General features: G+C 39.9%; 1 protein-coding gene across 3 annotated transcripts in view; it reads right to left on the bottom strand.

Annotated features, from left to right (window-relative positions):
* NELL1 (neural EGFL like 1) overlaps nucleotides 1-22,925 on the bottom strand; it is a 291,138-nt gene that overhangs the window by 234,533 nt on the left and 33,680 nt on the right. For all 3 annotated transcript variants that reach the window (XM_088175603.1, XM_088175604.1, XM_088175605.1), the window contains exon 4: nucleotides 18,075-18,245. In XM_088175603.1, the coding sequence (XP_088031729.1) occupies nucleotides 18,075-18,245 (171 nt within the window). The remainder of the gene's footprint in view (nucleotides 1-18,074; nucleotides 18,246-22,925) is intronic.

The raw sequence follows: 22,925 nt of genomic DNA, 5'->3' as shown, positions 1-22,925 counted from the left end.
AACTTTATGCCACTCTCCTTCCTTTTTCTTTCCCCCCTCTGCATTTGTGTCATTCATCCTTGCACGTGGACCTTTCTCCCCTTATTTTTGGATTTCCTCAGGCTGGGTGCTCACATCTGGTGCCTCTACTGCACATCCCCCTTGTGTCTGTCACTAGCACAGGTCTGCTACACAATGGGACCTCACTATATAAGCCTGGTGCCCAACAGTGACAGCAAGTAACATGAGGTCCATGAGCAACCTTTATGTACTGCACAAACCTGCACACGACTGCAGCAATCTGCACAGCAAACTCCTAAAACTAACTCGTGAAAAATTGCTGTAACACAATCTTTAAACTAACAAAGCACTCGGAGTTCTAAAAAGGTTTTGCTTGGGGTTTTGTTTGTTTATTTTTAGAAAAGCTGTAATGAAGTTTCCATAACAACTTTTCCAGGAACACAGACCACTACAGTGATATCATCATTTCAGAACATGAAAAATTCAAGGCCAGAGTTACTGACCCTGGATTCTCATATTGCCATGCCACATCAGAGGGAGCCATGAACTTCCTGCTTCATAACAAAAACAGTATGCTTAATAAGGATTGTGGAGGAGATGATGAAATCTATTTCTACTACTGTCCAGGGAATATGTATTGCTGTGTAATCACAGCAGTGTGACAGCCAAGAGAAGACTGAGTCTGCCAAGACCCTAGCTTAAAGAGGTGAAATTATCTTGGCCAAATTATTTTTCTTTCTTTAAAGCTATAGCTTTAAAGCAAACATGAAAAATGAACACCAAAGAAAAACAGAAGTCAATTAACTGAACTCATCTTCACAATTACACTCCACGTGTTTCTACCAGAGGATCATAAAGTGTAGTCAGTGATTTTTCATGTTGCAAGTTGCCATGAGTATTGGGTTTGTATTGCAGGGGTTAGGCAGCAGGAGAGTAGAAGGGTGGCTTCTGTGAGAATCTGCTGCAAACATCCCCCATGCCTGGCAGAGCCAGAGCCAACTGGATCCAGGATGGGTCTGGCACTGGCCAAGGCTGAGTGCATCACTCATGGTGCCAGCACCTTTGGAGTAACATTTCTGAAAAGGAGGAAAAGTTACTGAGCAACAGCAATTACATCTAGGGAGAGGACTGAGAACATGTGAGAGAAACAGCTCTGCAGACACTCAGCTCAGTGCAGAAGGAGGGGAAGAAGATGCTCCAGCATGGGGAGGCAGGTGTTCCCCATGGCCCTCTGTGCCATCTGTGGTGACAAGGCAGACAAACATCAGGAGTGAAATAAGCACAGCAAGAAGGAAAGGATGGGTGGAACGTATTTGGTTCTATATCTCATTACCTGACTCTGATTTAACTGATAACAAATCAAATTAATTTTCCCCAGTAGTCAGTTTTGCCATCAACTGTAACAGGTGAGGGATCTCTCCCTGCCCTTATTAGATCCACAAGCCTTTTGCTGTTTTCCTTTCTCCCTTGCCCAGGTGAGGGAGGGAGTGATGGAGTGGCTTTGCTGGGCACCTGGTGTCCACCAGCCAGGGTCAAATCCACCATACCACACTACTGGAAAATTCAGTTATTTGCAGAGGCCTAGAATAACATCCTAGCATTAAAGAACTTCTAGAAAGGTCTATAAAGTTATGTAGAAGTACAGAGTCTTATATCCCACCCACTTTGGCTTATTAAAAAAGGAGTAAACCATTTGTCAAGATGAAACAGAAGCAATATATAAAACAAAAGACTAACACTACTTTTTTTTTTAAGAAACAAAAAAAATCTCAAGTCTAAGAACAAAATAGTTATATGAAAATTACAGCTTAAGAATGTGAGTACAGGAGTCAGAAGACCTCTTGTAATACTCATAATTTCATTGCTGAAGTTTATTATAATTATCATCAGCTTTAACTCATCACATTTCATGTGCATGATACATTCAGAGAACTAAGAAATTTCTCTTTCTACTATTTAATTAGGTTTACCTATAAAATTACCATGTTGTGCTGTTTTACCCATCCAAACAGCAAAACAAGATGATACTCTTTAAAACAGGTTTTGAGAATTACAGGATTTTTGCATGCACTGTCTCTATCAATAATTTAAAGTGTAAGTAGAGGCCTTCTGTCATACCTCATGCAAAATTGAACTACACAAAGGCAAAACTGAGGTAAAATACTGAACGAGAAACTGAAAGAATTGACATGGTCCTTAAGCATGAGCTCATTGAGAGTATGTGCACTGAACTGCTCTATCATATTAGGAATTTATCTTTATATATATAAACACAGCTTTATTCATGGTTTTGGTTAATAATACCCTGACTGGAAAATTTCTCACCTACTGAAAAGACTAATCAATATTCAATAAAGAACTGCATTTCTCTTAATATATAAAATCCCAGTGCTGACCAGGTTCAAAAACACTACTTAATGAAGAATATTTGAGTTTTATTCAGCTGGCCTAGTTAAAGTTTATAAAAGAACCCTACAATATCTATTTGCAATTGCATATTTAAAAAAAAATAAAAACCTGACATTATTATATGACAGTTCAACAATAGCAAGTTAGAAAGGTAAATTAGAGACAGGCTAACATGGCTTATGTTGTCTTTTCTGATGATTTAACACTCTTTCAACCTATGTGGACAGGGCTATAGTCACCTTCTTTCCAGTCTCTTCACAAAGTGTCATCCTTAAGACACAAAAGCTCAAGATTCCCCATATTCCTCTATTGTTCCACTCTAATTCAAATTACATTTCTGAAGCAGGTATTTACCTTAAATTAAGGGGTTCATTAAGGTTAGTTTGTGCCTTATTCCACATATGTCAACGAGGCTGGGTTTTTTCCTTAGATCTGCCTATGAAGTAACAGGCTTAGAAGTCAAGAGAGGGCATGAGATGTAGGTCAGTCCTTGATTATCTTTTTATGCCAGAAGATGTTCTGGTTGACACCATTTGATTTACAAATCAGATATGTCGATTTACTTTATTATTCTGTACTCTTAAATATCATCAGAAAAAAAAAGGCCTGGCAAGTAAACAACACATTGCTGCTCCTGGAAGCCCCTCTATACTTTTGGGAAATGAAAAAGTGAAAAAGCACATCAGCTAAAAAAAAATTAAAGCTAAACAAAAAGAAACCCCAAACTAACAAAACAAAATACCCATATTAAGCTTCCACATCACTCACTTTCCCTTACTTGACTTTCTGGGCTGAGGTATGTCACCTTCTATGGTTTTATACCCGTGTGACCAATACTCTGTATTTGGCATATGAATAGCTAAATTATACACTTCAGTTTATGAACTGCTGGTCTAGAGCTCCTTGGAGACCAGTTTCCAACACATTTGGCTTTGATACCAACACAGAGAAATGCACAACACACTTCACAAGAAAAGGAATGCTCAGAAAGAGGACTCAGGGGAACTGTGGTCACTAAAACTTCTGCAGACTGAATACAGACTGAATAGCCCCTCCAACATGAGGAGACCCAGGTCTGCAGGTTAATGGAAGCTCTACTACACACTTCAGGCTTTCAGATTTATGATTGCTGCATTCCCTTTCCAAGAGAAAGCTTGATTTGCCCCTACTTTATGCCAACATATTTCAAAGAAGTTAAACCATAAAACCAGGGTAATGGAACAATGAACCAATCCTACTGTCTTGAAATGTTCATGCTCAGAATACATTCAGTAACCACTGATCCATTCAGCAAAATATAGTAAGAAATACCCCTGTTAATACACCTGTTAATCAACAAATACCCATTATATTCTTGTGGTTTGTATCTATATCTCTACCCTATCTGCACACTTTGATCTATTAAGCATTCTTGTGCAATCATCAGAATCACCCCTCTGAAGGACACATTCCAAGCAGGTGTCTCAATGAAGATAAAATGCAGAAAATAGAAAAATCTATAAAATAATCAGTGAGTTCCTGAAAGGATGCATATCTAAAATACTTGCATCCTAATACACACACACCCTTCCTCTACATAGAGGAAAAACTTCTCTAGAAATCAAGCTCTGTTGGACAAGGAGGCAGCTCCCTTCCATGTACTCAAGATAAATTATTTTTAGCATCTTTGTAATGTGTAAATACACAATGGTATAAATTAGATATATAATGGTATATATCTAATATAGAATGGTAAAAAAGGGAAATACCCTCCATTCTATACATGTGCAGGCTGAAACACAGACAGATTAACCAATATCACAAAGACAGAATGAATCTCTGTCCAAGATCTAAGCCTTTAGACTGGGCATGACTGAGGCTTTACTGCCTCACATACTGGTTCATACTCCCTCTGGAAAAACATGACATGGAATTGTCTCCTGCAGTGAAGATTTCTTACACACAACTTTTAGAAACAAAAGTTAACACTTGAAGAGTATTTCCACTTTTGTGGAGATGCAGTTCTACGTCATACATACAGTATTTGCCATGCCAGACACATTTTTGAAATTGCTGAAATATCCAGCAGAATATGAAAATAAACTTTATGTCTGCTCACATTAGAATACACCAGCCAACATGGACTGAGCAGGAGGTGCCACTGCCTAAAATTCTGAACCATAAAATAGACTGAAACTCAACAGTCACTACAAAGCAGCACACCAAATCATGACAAATTCTTCCAAGTCTAAAACACGAGTAAGTTATTAAAATAGGAACATGCCTTCTTCTGTTTGCAGGCTGGATATGAAAACCCTGAGATTAGCTCAGTGTTTAGAGCATGGTGCTAAATAACACCAAAGCTGAGGGCTGGATCCTCACATGGGCCATTCACTTAAGACTCCAGTACTTGTGGGTCCCTTCCAACTCAGAATATTCTCTGAAATATGTGAACACACACAGCCCTGAACTGCATTAATTAGGCTTGAAACAGAGATTTAGACTGTGAGGGAATAAAAGCCCAGGAGTTCCTTTGTTTGGGGTCCCTCCTCAGAGGGAAGCTCTAAATTTCCACGTAGAGAACAGGTGTTGAATTCATTACACCCAATTTTAAATGTCTCAAAAGTTCATACCTACAGTGGAGCTGGTTCTCTAGACTCACTTATTTAATGAAGAGACATAAGTGTTTCTAGGGTGTGATTCATCTTACAGTAAATGAATCACTCTCAAAAGGCCCCTCCAACAGCTGCACAGGAGCCCTCCCTGACATCAGGGTGAATCATCAAAACAGATTTTTGCAATTCAAAGCCTGATGCTCAAAAATTACACTCTCCTGCAACCATTCATTACCCTGTATACATCCATCTGGATCTTCAGATCCTTTAAATACACTGAAGGCTATAGAAAAGTTCTGTTCATGGCAGTCTTTGAAACAGCACTCAACTTCTGTAAACAAAGTCAGAGGAGAGAAGGAAGCTCCCTATGTTTTGCATCAATCTTTATCCTAATCTAATTTACAGAAGTGTTGACCACCTTTGGCCCTTGCTATCATCTCCAGCTGAGGCTGCAAAAACACAGTACACCTCTGAAATAGCAAATGGGCCCTCCTAACACAGCCCACTGTATAAAAATAATCAGCTGCTTCAAAAAGTTTGTCCAATGTTCTCTGAACCCACCTGCATAGAGAAACTGATTGATTATATCAGTTCCTAGCTTTAAGATACTCTATTAGCCTTTGTCTTTATATCTATTCTTCCAAAGAGACTAGGAATTGATTTTAAAAATAAATACTAAGATATCTTTACATATTTCTCTTTCAACCCATTTTCTACATGCTTCCCAATGAAAATGTGTCAATACCAATGTGATTGGATTTTCTTGATAGTGTTTATAGATAGGATGCATTATTTGACATGCATTGAGTTCTGGAGCAACTTTAACTGAATTATTCAGTTTCCAGTGTTTTGTTTCAGAAAAATAAACTTCCTGAGGGAAATTCTGATCTTTTTGGTGCTATCTCCTTTGCTGTAGTATAGGAGTTCACAATCACTTAACAGAGGAAAGCAATTTAGATTAAAATCTTGGGGTATGAGGGAAGCTTTTTCTTATTAAATTTTGAATATACAATAGTAGCCACCAACCATTTAATCAAGTTATTGTTCAGCTTTGGAAGAAAAAAAAAAAATAGGTGTCCAGCAACAGCATATGTTAGGTAAAAGACTCAAGAGTGCATGCTCAGTTTATGTTCTCTTCAAGGTCTGTCACCCAAATTATTTCATTGATTTCCCGGTATAATCACAGAGCCAAAGTTAATCTACTCTATTTTCCACTTTAATTATTCCAAATACAAATCTAAATTTAAAAATTAAAATTCATCTAACTAAAATTCAATTCATAAAAATCTCTTTTCTTTCATTCAAGAAAAATTCAAAGTAACTAACAAACAGGAGGAAACCACACAAATGCAAGTGAAGATGGTCACAAGAGCACATTTCACTGTCAGGTTTGGGGGTTTATTCTCCATACATTAATTAAGGGTGAATTCACAGAGATCTTATCTGCCTGTGCAGGGCTTTCATTCCAAAATGCATTACGCTCTTCAGTTTCCTACAAATTTATCCATTAATTTTATCAGAATTTCTTAAGCACCAAAGTAAAACAAATCATTATTATCGACCCAAAGTAGAGGGCTGGACCCATGATATGGCACAGCAGTGGCCCCATGAAGGGCAGATATGCATCTGTCAGAGTTGCCTTTATGGAAACTTTCATCTGGAGAACCTGAAATCTATTCCAACACCTTTACAAACAAGGTCAATACTACAAACTTTATTTGCAAATGACAAAACAGATACAAATGGTTCCTGACAACAACAGTATAAAGAGTGTCTAAGCCCTAACAGGCTGTCTACAAGGCTGCAATGTTTACCCATCTTCATAAAACAAAAACAGCACTTCTGAAAGTGTGAAAAACCCAGAAAATAGGCTGAGTCAGACTCTCAGCAGAAATAGAAATTTGGCCATTTGTTTAGGATTGTCAAGAGTTATAGAGAAAAAAAAAACTATGCCAAACTATGAGGTCAACTGTACCTTACATGTGATGGATCCAGAGCAGGGCTTTTAGTGTCAAGCCAGCTGGTTTGATACCCAAATAGTTATCACATTTCCCAGCTTTGGCAACTGCTGCTTTTGGCTAGGACAGAGCTCATTTTCTTCCAAGCAGCTGGTAGGGTGCCACGTGTTGGGTTTGTGACCAAAACAGTGTGGGTACCTCACACGTGTGTCAGCTGATGGCAGCAGGGCTTGCACAGGGCCAGGGCATGTTCTGCTGGGGGCACACGAGAACCTGGGAGGGGACACAGCCAGGGCAGCAGACCCCAGATGGCCCTAGGGATACCCCATGCCATGTCACATCACATCACATCACACAGCAATACCAGCTGGGGGAAAACAGAAAGGGCATGGGGACGTTTGGGGTTAGGGCATTTGTCTTCCCAAGTAACCATGGTGTGAGACAAAGCCTTGCTTCTTCCAGGAAAACAGCTGAGCACCTGCCAGCTGATGGGAGATGTGAATTAATTCTTTATTTACCTTGGCTTTACCTGCTAAACTGTCTTTATTTCAACACACCTTTCCCCCCCCTGCACTTCCATCCTTCCAAATCCCTTCCCCATCCCACCCTAGAGGCAGCACTGTGTGGTGCTCAGCTGTCCAACAGAACTAACCCACACAGCAACCTTTCTCTTTTAGCTAAACTCAACAGATGTGGCTCCTGGCCCTGGCATTGCCCATAATCTACAGGTAGCAGAAGCACATGAGCAATGTACTTGTCACAGGTTTTGGTGAAGATGATAATTTTTGCCATATTCAGCAGAATTTAAGGTGGTGTCTAGGTCAAAAGAATTCTCCCTCTGAAGCACTGAGGTGAATGTCATCTACATATACAGACATTTCTTATAAAAATCAATGTGCACAACTTCTATGGATTAATGTGAATTCAGGACTTCACACATCTCCGTATAGAACTGAGAGCTACATAGATCAAATGCCACTTTTCAAACAAATATCTGATTCTCCAAAGGTATTTTAGCATCTCTTTATCACTTGTGAGCAACTATCACGATCTGGCTGCCAGAGCATAAACCACAAAGCAGCAGGGTTTTATGATGCACACAGGTATCCACTACAGTCAAGGAGGCAAATAGACTTATAAATGAGGACAATACTAAAACTCACATGATCCCTAAAAGACACCCTTCAACCTCAGCAAGCTTTGAAGCTCATGTTCTAAACCAGAACACTGAATAAAGCAAACTGTTAACAAGAAAGCTAAAAGCACAGCACACTCATTTGTTACCATACCAAGTATCATACCAAAAGCCCATCTCAGATGAACCAAATGTTCAGAGTACATCCCAGATGCAATATATCATCAAACCAAGTCTGAGCAATTAAAAGCAGATTCTAGAAATAAGAGGAAGAAATTAATTCAATGGGTTCTTTCAAGATATAAAAAGAAGAAAAGCTCCTCTCCCACAAATTAAACAAGAAACCCTTAGAGCAAGATACATCTGAGATAAAAAAACTGTATTAGAATATCTATGAAACAAGGAGCAGCCAATTAAGCCTATCTTACAATCAGAAAGCAAAAGAGGAAGAATGTGCATCAAAATGTGCACAAAGAAGGTCTTGCAGCAAAACAAACCCCAAAATAAAATGCTGGCAGAACAAAGAGGTAAAACCATTATTAAATGGTTTATGCCATCTCTATTTTGTCATGAAAAAAAAATTATAAAAATTCTAATATTGCTTTTGGGGTTTGTCACAAGGCACTCATTGAGCAAGAACTGGCAGTTCTGAAATTTGCTTCTATTCCATCTGCCTGCCACATAAAGGGATGTGCTGGTCCCTGGCCCAAGACTGCAGCACAGGATCTTCACTCTGGCAGTTACAGCAGAACCTGAGGCAGGATAAGCTTTTACAGCTTTGGAACAGCCCCTCTTCACAAAATATAGGCAGCCTTTGTCTTTCCTTTTGTTTTTCCTTTGTCTCAGGCTCCTCTCAACCCCCAAGTTGATTTATCTAGTACAATAAGATAGGTGCAATTGTGAGAAGAACAAGGCTTTTGATTTCAACTCTTTCTGCACTGCTACAAAAGATAAATTTAAAATTCAGTCAGCCACAAGAAACCTTTCTACTAAACAGCTTCTTCCCCCCTTCCAAAAACACATCTGCTGGGAAGTTAATTGCTTTACATAGTATCTTGTCACAGGATCATCTCATCAAGGGGTTCATGTCATCACTGGAGGATTTGTATGTAATCATAAAATTACCTCATCCATATTCCAGAGCCAATTTGCTGCAGTGACTGAGGGCAAATGCAGGCTGAGGATCTCAGCTCTGCCTTTGCTGCCATGCTCATGCCAGAGCCCTGCTCCTGGTGTTGTCTCAGCACTGTGCAAAGGCACTCAGCTCTCCCTGGAGCTGCCACTCCTCCTCCCCGTTAGCCACATCTCTGTAACTCTAATTCCATGGCCTCATTCCCTGTTCCTCAGTTCTTCCTGCAGGTACATCATCTCCCACATCTTCCTTTCCCCACAGTATTTTCCAACTGTCCGGTTTAGTCTTGGTTATTTAAAAGATAACATTACACCCTCTCCACAAATAACTAATTGGCCATGACTGGGGAGGTGTATGAAACAGACAGTAAACATAGAACAAGCCATTATATTGGTCCTAAAATTGAATTTAGATGGAAACTGCCAGCAGACAGGCAGAAAAGCACTCTGCAGGGACAGCACATTTCTCACAAAATGTGACACACTGGGGAGGTGAAAGCATGGTTCTGCTCAAGTCAATGAGAGTTCTCACTGCAGACTGCACTGGGCTGTCCCCTAGGGACACTGCATGGCACATCTTTCAGGTAAGTTTAATGTAAGTAGCTGGTGTGACAGAAAAATTCAGCTTGGGCTGAAAGTCCAACTTGCCTTAGTTGGCACAATGGTAGTAATTAGTTATTTGCTTTCACTCTTGATGTGCTGAAGAGGTTGCCACAAAAATTGCAGCCCAATTAAGTAATGCAGTTTTCACTGATGCTTTCATTTACTGCCTGATCTCAGACACAAGGACTAGTTACAGGACTGGCAATTGCATGTTACCTTACTCCTGTGCAGAGGATCAAACTAGCATCTTCCTCCTGCTTCCTTGAAGTGTCATTCCATTGGTAATACAGATCACAACAAGGATTCTTCATATCATTAAAATATTTAAAGTGGAAGCAGGTGCTAATATCTGTTATTTTTTCCCCACACCACCAAAAAGCTACACCAACCAGCTCACTAAACACTTATCTGTGTAGAAATGGATTATTCCTCAACTCACAGAAACACCTCACCTTCTGAAGCATGAGACTGGACTGCCTTTGCCATTCTCTTGGCACTTTGGCCAAGCAGCTCACACCCACTGCTCTGAACCAGGAGCTCTGTTGTGCCCACAGCACTGAGCCCACCTGAGCCCCTTCCACACTGCAGGACCATCCCAGCACCACAGAGCCCTGTCCTGCTCACACACCACTGCTGCAGTGACACTGCCTGTGTTCCCAAAACCTGACACCTCCCACCTCTGAGCACCCAGAGGATGGAAGCCTCCAGCTGCACACCAAGGAACAAACGTGACTGATGTGCACCACTGCCCTTACAGTGCTGTCGGTTTTCTGTCACCAAATTGCCAAATGATGAGAACTGCCAGGTTCTGGGGTATTAAGAAATGCAATCAAGCAGTCTCTACCTCCCTGCAGCCAATTTGAGGATTTTGTAAAGATTGGATTCCTAAAATAATTACCTTCTGGGTAACTGTGCTAAACTGCCAAAGAAAGGTACCTCAAGTATTAAACCACTTTACAGAACTCTGGGCTGGTTTCACAGATCTCAGCAGTCTCAGCCCTGTTTGCTCAATCACCCTCTCAAGCCCCACCACACTCAGGAGGTTTCAAATCTTTTGGAAAGGCTCTGTACTATTTGCTACATGAAGACTCAGGTCTCGAGTCTGCTGTTGAATAGTTCAGAGGGGTTCCCACCTGCTCTTTGGCAAAGATCTAATGTTTTTACAAAAGTATTTAACTAGAATTATGCTATCGTTTTCTCAATTCAGCTCCAGTATTATCCTATGTGACTTGTAGTTCTAAACTCCAGAGTTAAGCTAACCACTTCAAATGGAAGAGTTCATTTATTCCTTAGATCTCAGTTAATCTTCCTGGCTGGAGCAAGATAATTGTTTTTACAATCTGAAAGGAAAAAGCTCAAAACATTTGCTTTATCTGGATGACTCTTAAATTGCTATGATCACCTCTCTGTCCATATGACCCCCACACCAACAAATAAAAAGAAAACAGAGCCAAGTAACAGGAGACTTCTCCTGAAAAAAAATCATCAAAAAATATCCAGATACATTTCAAACTATGCAAGCTAAATGTTCAGAGACTTCTCTTGTAACTAACCACATCAATTCAAAGATGTATTTCTTTTAATTAAAAAATTTAAAAAACCTACAGGTATATGGGACCAATATACAAATATTTGAGAATTTGTTAATACACAGAGTCACACACTTTTGGAAATTACTAAACCATCTGAGGCTATGGTAAAGCCTAACACAATATTCCTGTTCTGTTGAAGCCATCAACCAGCCTACCAATGTGTACAATTCACCAGAAAGCACCAAAAGTCCCCAGCTCTGACTGGGGAGAGGGAGGGACCAAAACCATTGTTGAGTCGATATTCAGCAGTAATTGGGCTTTGCAGGTACCAAACGCTCTAGGAGCTCTACAGCTCCCTGAAACTCGTTACCCAAGTTCCTCTGGAAAACCCTTAATCACACTCCTGCTCCTTTTCTACTGACATCAGCAGCACCTGGATCAGCTGCCAAGAGCAGCCCAAAGCAGATGCAGATTCCATGCTGAGCAGGAGCTGTGAGAGGCCTCTCTGCTGAAGCTCAGTGCCCAGGTACCTGTGCAAGTGATTTCTGCCTTCTGGGTGTGGTCACAGGGTCTAAGGCAGACACAGATATGGATTGTTACCATTTTTTCTCTAGTACTTTTTCAGCACTTTCATAAATACTCATGCATTCTCACAATTCTCTCAATGAAGTATACAAAGGAGTTCAAATGATATTTTGGGGGGGATAAAAAATAAATTTTCATTGTAATTGGGGACAGGATTAAAACATTTCATTCAGTCTTTGGTCACACCCATACTACCATTTTGCTGATGTATTAGCTATTCAGTGAAAAACCCTGGCCATTTAAAAGCTTCTTTAAAAAGAAAATAATGCTGACTGTATCCTCAACATTTCCTTGCAGTTAACTGCAGTAACTGCAATGATAGAGACTGATGGCAGCTGATGTGGATGCCAGCTGGAGATCTCTCTCACACTAAACATTTTGCAGCCTTTCTGCCAAACAAAAGGGAAAACTGGTAGGTGACAATTAACTTCCAGTCCACAATACCACAGACCTGAAGTTGGGTGCACCATGATGCACAATTACACCACTCTACCCAAGTAACCATTTATCTGACAGCTTCTGCTACAGCTTGGAGAGCAGAGAAGCAATCTGGGTCACAAACTCATATTCAAATAGCAAGACTAAATTACCTAGCTGCATAGCACTGCCAACACACCATTTTCCCTCTCAAGAGAAAGTGTTTTACAGTAACTAAAGCAGCAAATCCCTCTTTTAAATACATCCTTTAACCTTCTTTAAATTATTACACTTTAATTAAAGTCATAGAACTTTGTTTAGATCAGTTGAAAACCTCGGGTTGGCAGCTAGAATATCTTATTTATAAGAACTCAGAGGTCTTGGATTTGGAGGATGCTACTTTTATTTATTTATTTTTCCAATTAAAAAGTTCTCACTGCTCATACATTTTTTATTCCCTAATGTGCTGTTCTAACATAAAAGAAGCAGACAACATGTTTTTTCAGTTGAAGACTACTTCCAAGCCTGCTCTGGTTTTATAATCTATTCTCTTATGCTCTCACCAACCCCCTCCATCAAACAGCTAAGAGTATCCATCAAAACCACAGGCTCTATTCACAGCAAAAGTCACTCCAGCACAGATTTCCACTGGAGGAACATTAATTTTTTCATCAAAGCACCTTTCTCTCCCTTCTATGCCCACAGAGTTCAAGTAAAGGAATATGCAGAGTGTCTGAATAGGTGATTACCTTTGTAGCAATATGGCTGATGATAAATAAAACACCTTTCAGGCTCACTCCTCCAGATTAATCAGCTACACTGAGAACAACTTGGAATTTCTATTTTGCAAACAGATTGTCAATAAATACATTTTGATACAGTACCTGCCACCTCCTAAATTGGAGGCTCCATGCTATTCCCTCACTCTTCTCACCACCAGTAAACACAACATATTTCTGTACTGTCACAGGGGACAAGCATCCCAGTGGACAGTCAGGTGCCATGGGAAACTGTTGGAGCAGACCTCACCTTAGGAGTAGAAATGTTAAATGAGAATCTGTGTCTTGGCTCAATGTGAAAAGTGTCGTGGTCAATTCTTCTGTCTTGGGTTGCAATGCAGGATGTAAGCAAAAGTCTGTATTCTATCACCAGCTGTTGAAACCAGGTGGGGCAGTGATCCTGATCTCCATGGGAGATATTCTCTGTTAATGGGCCAGCTGTTAAATCCAGCTGGGGCAGTGTTCTTTATCTTTTCCATAACCCATCCTTCCTCCATGAGATCTCTCCTGTTAATGGCCATGGAGTCCCAGGGCAGGGCTGATAAAATTCCATCATCCCAGGGGAGATGCTCCAGTCAGGGGGAGGAGCCAAGCCTCTCCTACCTAGATATAATCTGTGATTTGGAACCACAGGCAGCCTTTTGCCACTGGATTCCCACAGGAGGACCAAGCCCATCTTCATCACCACTGGGCAGACCTTCAGAGGAAAACTTTACCTGTCTCCAGGAGCCCTGCTCCAACAGAACCACATCTGTCACTGCAGGAGGATGCAGCCACCATTTAATGGGACTGCACCAACCCTGACTGACTGACAGGGTGTCAGGCTGTATTCTGACTCTGTGTTTTGCTGGTTGTTTTGGATGACTGTATTTTTATTTTCATTTTCCTAGCAAAAGAACTATTATTCCTATTCCCATATCTTTTCCTGAGAGCTCCTTAATTTCAAAATAATAAAGATTTGGAAGGAGGGGGTTTACATTTACATGTCATGAGAGGCACAGGTATGAACAGAGGCCCAATCTGGGAAAAAGCAGGGCAGAGTTAATTTGATCATACATACACATATATAAATACCTATAAATACTGGCTATTTAAGGACAATGATGTAGTTGCTCTAGCTGAATTTAAACATTCACCAGAAAATCCCTGACAATCCCTTTTTGCCTAGAGCAGGGAGGTACAGATCCTACCAAAAGCAGGAAAGTTAATTTCCATGTTACTTTGAGCACAGGTTTTACTTGTGCATCAGTAGTACATTTATAATTAATGCAGTCTTTTCCTTTTCTAAGCTTTCAGAACCTACTAGAATGTTAAAAGCATGTTAGCAAGTGCACCCATGGCTTCTCATGTCAGTTTTCTGAGACATATCCCTGGCTAGAGGTTACTATCTAGGCTTAAAACAAAAGCTCTTCAAGACAATGAGGACAGTTCAGTGACATTCGACAGGTTTCCTGTCTGGACTTTAAGATCTTTTTTCTCTTCCATGAAGATGGGCTGAGAAATTTGAGGCTGTTCAGCCCTGAGAAGGCTCCTTACTCAGAAGCCCTTCTGGCAACTAAATGGGCCACAAGAGAGCTGGACAGGGACTTTGGACAAAGAAACAAAGTGATAGGACAAGGGAAAATGGCTTCAAATCAAAGTGGGGTGGGTTCAGATTAGATAATAGGAAGAAATTCTTCACTGTGAGGGAGGTAAAGCCTGGCACAGGGTGCCCAGAGAAGCTGTGGCTGCCCCATCCCTGGAAGTGTCCAAGGCCAGGCTGGACAGGGCTTGGAGCAAGCTGGGGTAGTGGAGGTGTCCCTGCCCGTGGCAGGGGATTGGAACAAGATCATCTTTAAAGTCCCTTCCAACCCAAATCATTTTATGAATCCTGAGCCAGCAGCTCCAAGCTCTAACATCAAACTCAGCTACAATTCCCACTCTTTGTTCTTGAGGAGCACTAATTTCTGATTTCAAAAGGACATGTACTTGGGCAAATAAACCTCCTTCAATACATATGGATACATATGCTTCCCCCTCCATATGACATCTCATTACAACAGAGACAACTGCACTGTTTTAAAGGTGATGCTTTAAAGCACTACACATCTTTTGCTAGTTCCCAAGTACTTTTCCCTAGCCTACCCAGGTCTGAAAAACAAAGCTGACTTTGAATTGAATCCAAAAGATAATCAAGTACAAATGTCAAAGCAATTGTATAAATCAGAGTAATGTGGGTGATAGGGCTGGGAAGAGAAAAAGTAGATTTGACTATCTGTTTACAAATTAAAAGCTTCTTCCCCAATGCTTTCTGATCAACTGCAGTTCTTAAAGGTCAGAGACTAGCTTTGGGTATCACAGTATAAATCCTGTAGCAAAACTAGGTTGTGGCTGGATATTTTTCCCAATGTAAACACTTGCAATGCACTCCCAGGTACAGATTAACTTTAGTAACACTGCATTCACTAATCATTTGCTCACAATAGCCTTCCAAATATATAACACATTACCACATCCCTAAACAAAAGAAGGAATGCATTTACGCAAATTCAGGCATGTCTGTAAGGAAGCAATGTTGCAAACCCATAAAGAAATACAGCAGAAATCCAAGGCATTAATTTTGGCAGTCAATTTTTTTTTTTCTTTTCCCTTTTTGCTTTGCTGGTAAAGTAAACAAAAAGCTGAGAACTTCCTTAAATAGACAGGAAGCTAAATTCTTGTTCTGATGACACCAAACATTTGCAGGAAGTGGGACAGGTGAATATACTGACTGCACTCATATCCTGTTTCTTCTTGTACACTGAAGTCTGCAGAAGCACCACTTCTCATTGGGTGTCCTGAGCTCTGCTGAGAGCCAGACACCACACCAGCCTAAAATAGTGACATTTACATGTAAAGTCCACAGCCCTTCACACTGGACTCTCTTGACACTTTCAGCTGCAGCTTCTCTAACACTAACATGAAGAAGGCTTAGGGTTTGCAGTAGTACTGCTCAGAAGTATCCCTCACTGACTTGCTCTTCATTTTCACAGCTTCGATATCTATTGCACTGTCATAAGAAAATGCCAAGATGAACAAGATGTTGACTCCTTTTCCAAGTGCAAAGATATAAAGGGTTAAAATATAATCAAACAAACACTAATATTCACAAAAATTCTCTAATTAACTGAACAGTGATGCTACAACAGACTCAGGAACTTAGAGACTTCCTTTTTTTTCCCCCTCTCATTTAAAGTTCTATGATCTGTCCCCAGGTCATGCTTTCAGAACTGTTTCCATTACTCTTCCATAGGAGTTGTCATAGAACACCACAATACACAGCCAGATAGAGACATCTGGTACAGATTCATGCTGGAAGCAGCCTTAGGATGTACCACCTTAAGGGACATGGTTAGATGGATCAGCCCTCTTTAGGGCTACCTGACAGAGATGGCTGGACAGATTTGTCACCTCATATGACAGCACAGCTCATTCCATAACCGTATTTATCTAGTTCTGCCTGTTAATGTAAAGAAAATCAGGTCACAACCATGACTCTGTGCAGTTCTCCTGTCCCTGGACAGAACTCTGCATCAGGCAGTCGTTTTGTGTTGTCTTCATTTTACATTCTGTGCATGAAAGCAGTCAGCTAAACAATCTGCTAAAAAGGGTCTTCCCAAAACACATTTGCTGTTCATTAAAAAAAAAAAAATCAAAGTAGATGAAGAACCTGTCCCGAAACCCAGTATGTCAACAAATAAAAAACCCAAAACATTCTGTTGAAAGCAAAGAACTACTATAACAGATAAATAATGGAAACATAAATAAATCAAATTACTGAAATGAAGAGAATCTTTGCAAACTGTAGATTTCATGCCTCAATGAAATTACAATTACTCTCAGCATTTAATTGCTTCTAAGGTCCAAATAAGATCCAATACACAACATTCCTTCAGATTTCAATATTTAATGGAGTTGCAGAAAATGGTTGTAACATTTCTCTCAAAACAGTATCTCATAATTACTTGGGTCAAAATGCAAACTTTTTCAAATGTTCCAATAACTGCATACTCCTGTAATACTCATCTAACTTTATTCTGCCTGTCTGAACAAAATGAAGACTTCCAAAAAAATATCTGCTGTCATCACCCAATTCATTTAAGTGCCACAATATCAAAATGCATATGCTGATCCTCTCATTGAATGTGAAGGATATTTTCTTCATTCATTTCAATGCAATAAGGTACAAAAGTAATGGTTTGTTTTCCTCATTCATAAAGACTATTACCAAAGTCCCAATTTCAAACTCTTTGAATTTCCTCATCAGCCACTAAGTCTGAAGTCTACAATTCATTGTGAGATCCAGTCCCAAAGCAAGAGAGATTCTAGGTTTGCTGTTTTGCATTCCCTGAAATCCTGGCAATGTGCCATCTGGCAGCCTTCACAACTTCTAATGGAAAAGACAGAATACCCTTCAGAAAACAAAAAGCATGACTGGTTCCAGTCATGCAAAAAGAAGCTTCCATGTTTCTCAGAAGTTTCCAAATGGGGCAGCAATGAAAAAGTCAGTAAAAACTACACTGTCTGATTATGTAAAACACAATTAAAGTGTCTCTGATGCATCTACCTATACTTCAAGTTCTCATATACACCAAGTGAAGCAGCTCACAACAGAACAGACTGCACACCCATCCATCACGCTTAAATGTAATCATGGCAAACATCAGCTACTGCCTAAACTACAGAGATGCATTTAATACTCCCCCATCAGCAATCAACCTTTTCCACATATGTTCATAATCACAATGAATTGTTCCATTTTAATACTTTGTTTTCCTTTTCTTATCCCACAGTTTAGTGTGCTTCTTAAACGAGGTATTTATAAGGGAAAAAAAATCTCCTTTTCCAGTTTTATTCCCGTAACTAGAGATTATTTTTTAAAGAAATACAAACTACAGAACATATTTGCTTACCTGTTGCAGTCCACGTGGAGCAGGAGATGGGATGCACTAAGTGACACAGCAATCTTGTGCCACTGTCCATCTGCCAGGCGATATGGGAACACCTCTGTTCTTGTCTTCCCATTAAACCTGTAGTGATACCTGATCTCATCCCGCAGGCCACTGCTCTCCAGCTCAAAATAGCTGCATTGAAAACAGGAAGAATCAGTTCCACTTTCCACAATCATTGTCTCTGTCACTGTCTTCTTAACTGATAAGGCTTCTTCAAGCAAGCGCCACAATCTAAAGAGGTTACTCAGCATGGATTAGCTACTAATTAATTATTTTAAAAGAAGCAGCACAAAACCAGCAATAGTCATTAGATGAAAACAGCTCAAAGTACCACTTGTTACTCCTGGAAACTGAAATTCTCTTTTCACCTATAGAAAACTACAAGAAACCAAGCCTTATTCTTTTCACCAAAATATTTGTATGACTGCAGGCTTTGTAAGAAATTGAAAAACAAAGAGCTGTACATATATCACTAACACAAACAAATAAAAAGCCATTAAGGTAAGAAACCACCAGGTAATCATTAAATTTGTATTTACTGCTTGCAAATCCAGTTAAAAAAACCCACAACTGTTTATTTTTAGGACTCCCCTACATGCAATTGTGCTTAACTAATTTTCTGACTTTTATTGTTAGTGCCATGATCATTCAGCTTTACAAGGAAAAGACAAAACCTCCTGGCTGGATTAGGAGCCTCCACATCTGGCATAAACCATCCAACAATCAAAACCTTCATGCAGTTGTCAGACCCACAGGAGAGCAAACAAAGTGTGGCTATTAACTAAACTCATAGAGGTGTGGGGAGACCCAGTGCTTTCTCTAGGATAAATTTAGCCCTTCTAGGGCACACTGACAATATAAATAGTGAAGTCTTCTCTTGGACTTCACCAAGTATTTACATCATATAGAATCTTTTTCCTGCTAGAATGAAGCTATGTATATAGAAACAGGTGATGCAGACCTTCCTTTATAGTAGAAATAGCTCCACAAGGAAGTGAAGATATTAGATTGTTCAGATAGTTCTTTCCCCCTTCTACCTCCATGGTGTTATGGTTTTCCCTACTGGCCAACACCAATGGTATTTGAGAGGCAGGTGATGATTTGGGGTAAGGTGAGAAAAATTACAGTAATGAAATCCACTTCCAAAAAATAAATGCAACACAAACCAATAGATACTGGAGTGCCAATTTTCATTTTCCCATAAGCCTTTCACACTGCTTGGCAGCACACAGGCCCTAACAGCCTGTGTGCACAAGCATTACATGGGGCTGTGCACTTCTTCAAGATTACATCTTACCAATGAAGCTGAGGGTTTCCAACATAACTGGAAAACAGAGTTCCTTGGGAGGAAACTTAGGTGATAAAACACCAGCTGGAAACATGTGCAAGAGATCACAACAGGCTGGCAAAAGGAACACAAAGATAGCAAGTCTTCACCAAAAGTGAAATTCGAGCCCTCCTCCATCCTGCCAATGCCTTGTCATCACATTTTTCATGCAACATGAAAGCATTATTGGGCCACATGAATCAAAGACTCAAGCGACAAAGTAAAAAACAGAAGGAGGTAAAGGTAAAACCAATGCTGAATAAAAACACAGCAGGCACAGGTACAAACAAATACATGCAGTACAGAGTGGAAAAAAAAATCAGGCTGGTGTTGTGAAGGAACTGGCACAAGGAAGGCAAAGAAAGGGGGATCTTCTAAATAGCAGAGTAGAATGTTGATTAACTACAGCCAACACCCATTAAAATACCTAAATTACATTCACACAAAACCTGGAGAAGATTTATTATTTTGATGCTCAGTAACAATATAGTCAATATGCAGAAGATACTGCTGCTGGTGTTTCCAAGCCAGAAAAGCACTAGGACAAGTACTGTCAGTGATGCCATACTTTTGTAATTTCCATCTGCTGTCACAGCACATAATGAAGTGAGACAGAAAACGAAAAAAAAAAAAAAGGAGGATGAAGTACATAACATTCTAGTACCTCACACACAAAGCATTTGTGTGTATATACATATAGATATAGAGATACATGGTTGATCACAGAGGCTTAAGAGCCCAAAAACAAGACAATCTCCTGTTGCAGGAAGCAAATTGCTTCATTCTTCATAATCTCCAATAGCCACAGAGCTGATCACTCACCACACAATGATTTCTTTGTTAATGTAAAGGTAACAATGCAGCCCTGGAAAGGTCAGTCAGATACTGCACTTAATCACATCTGTGCTCTGTTATTTGTACAGCACAGGAAATTGCAAAGCTTCTCACTTGACAATCTTTAGTGCCAATAGTTACCTCAGGACTGAGAACAGCTTGTTGCTTAGGCATCGAGCTTGTTGTCAATCTCCTGACTAATTTATATAGTACAGAACAGATTACTTAAAATTTCATGTAATAGCTAGTGCTAACATTTTTGTGTATGTGGACCTAATGCAGTAAGTGCCACAGGGCTGTATTAAACACCATGTTTTACCTCTCCAGAGGCAGGAAAAGGAGGGTGTCAGCAGCCAAATGCTGCACCTATTCTTCACCACCCATCAACAAGTGCAAATCACAAACATTTAAACTCAGAGAAACATCAGTGAATACCAGTCAACAAAATCCCAACAGCAGAAACTAGCTGGGTTAGCCCAACACATCTCTTTCTCTTGTATTTAAAAAATAAAAGGCAACGTAAACCAACAGTCTTGCATTGATTTTATATTTTTAAAATGCAGAAATTTACACTGAGACCTTGGTTACACAAACACTTCATGATGTTCTCAGTTCAGAAATCACCTTTTCTCTACCAGGATATAAGTCACGTGCAAACAGCTTTCTCAGCAGCAAACATCTTTTCTTTCCTCCTTCCACCAGACTCTGGGGGAAAGAAGCCTCTTCCAAAGCAATGACACAAAGGCCATTCACTCTTGGAAATTAGTGCACCTGCTCTGCTTTGGAGTTCTAATCTGCAAATTGGGGAATGGAAGACAAATGAGGGGAAAAACAAACTCAGGCAAGTAATCATCAACTGGTGAGAAAATAATTAGTAAAGCCAGAGGAAATAAATGGATTTTTTTTTTTTAAATCTCTATCTCATCTTCAATTTCAAATGCCATTGCACATTTTTTTTATCTATGATAAAACAACAGGTACAAATGGGGGGAGGGGGGAAATTAACAGAAGCTACCATACAAGAGGCAGGAAAATGAACTGATCTCTAACAGGTGTTTTGAAGACTCTTTCCAGTATTTTGTCAGGAACTAAAAGAAAATATAGGGTTGGAATGAATCAGGGTAACTGAAAAGACTGCAACATCTGGGACCATCTGAATATATGTATCCTTGTTCAGTGTGAACTCTGAATGCTGCCATGAAATCCATACCAAAAGCCCAAGAGAGATCCCTGAGTATTGTGACAATCTCTGATTCTGCATCTGCACGAAGCCTGTGTCAGCCTGTGCTCCAGTCAGGGCCTGCCACTCTCCTCCACACCTTCCTCAAGGAAGAAAGGTGTGAGACAGTAATCTCCTTGCCAACTTCTTAGCACTGTTTCTTGTTTTGTTTGTTATTTCTCAGCAACAATTCATATTTTCATACATTTTAAGTAAGGGGCATGATCAGAAGTTGATATGTATTTTGACAGATTAAGTTCTCAGAAGACATGCATTAAAGAAAGCTTGTTTTTTATGGAACAGCAATGCAATTCGACCTTGGCTGGAATTCTCCCACTAGTAGAATTTCCCTATTTGCTAAGCATGTAAATTACTGCTGGCTTCTTTTGTACAATTATAGAATTCAAATGCTTTTTATAGGTCTATCTGCAGTCTCTCATTCAAATCCCAACGTATAAGAGAAAAACATTGCTAAATTCAGACTGATTTTATGCACATCAAAAAAAAGTTGGGATATTTTAAGGTCATGCAATGTGCCTTCCAGAAGGACAGTATTATTCCACAATTGATTCAAGATAGTTTACAATTCTTCCTGACAGTTTTTGCAACCCCTACATACCTCACACAAAAATATTGTAGGGAGAGGATAAAGCTTGACACAGTTACAGATGTAATGACCAAAAAACTTGGGAAAGTCACAATCAACATTAAATAAGAACATGTCAAACACCTGAAGCAGAAAAGGCACAGTATTTCTATAAGGTGAGTTGGCTTAATCCACCACCTGCATTAAAGAAACATTCACCTGTTCATCCTATCAACCCACAGAAGAGCTCTTATCCTGTGGCAAACACCACCACGTTCATTCAAAGGTTCTACTGCTCTTAGATTATTCAAGTGGCCAAAGGAAGGACAGCAGGATTGGTGTCCTCCAGAATATCCTTAGGGTACACAGCACTTCATTTCCTGATCTCTACCAACCCAACACCTATCTCCAAGCACTAAAATATCCCACATGCAGACAGCAGTGCAATTGGGTAAGCAGATTAAATGTTCCTATAAGAGCTCTAAGAACTAAAGCAGAACTACTTTTTGCATTCAATTCTGGCAACCTTCCTCCTTATCACAATCAAACATAAATAAAGCAGAGCTATCATTCTGACTTTACAACTTCCATTATCTTTGACCAAGTGCCAAATGAAGCCCCACAGCCTCTTTCAAGGAGCAGCACCAGCACTTTATAGCAGATGCTCTTAGAGCTACTGAACAGATGTCCCAGGGCAAAGCAGCAGGCACAGATGGCATCCCTGCAAATATGTACAAACTTGGGGTTGCCATCTAGTCAAAGCACTGTGTATCTGCTTAACGTTGTATGGCAGAAGGTCACAAAAACCACAGGAGTTCAAGGATGGAAGCCCCATCCACCTTGCAC

The sequence above is a fragment of the Sturnus vulgaris genome, chromosome 18, assembly GCF_052056855.1.
Source record: "Sturnus vulgaris isolate bStuVul1 chromosome 18, bStuVul1.hap1, whole genome shotgun sequence".
Classification (NCBI taxonomy): domain Eukaryota; kingdom Metazoa; phylum Chordata; class Aves; order Passeriformes; family Sturnidae; genus Sturnus; species Sturnus vulgaris.
Note: the sequence above shows the minus strand (reverse complement) of the source record. Positions and strands in the feature narration are given on the sequence as shown.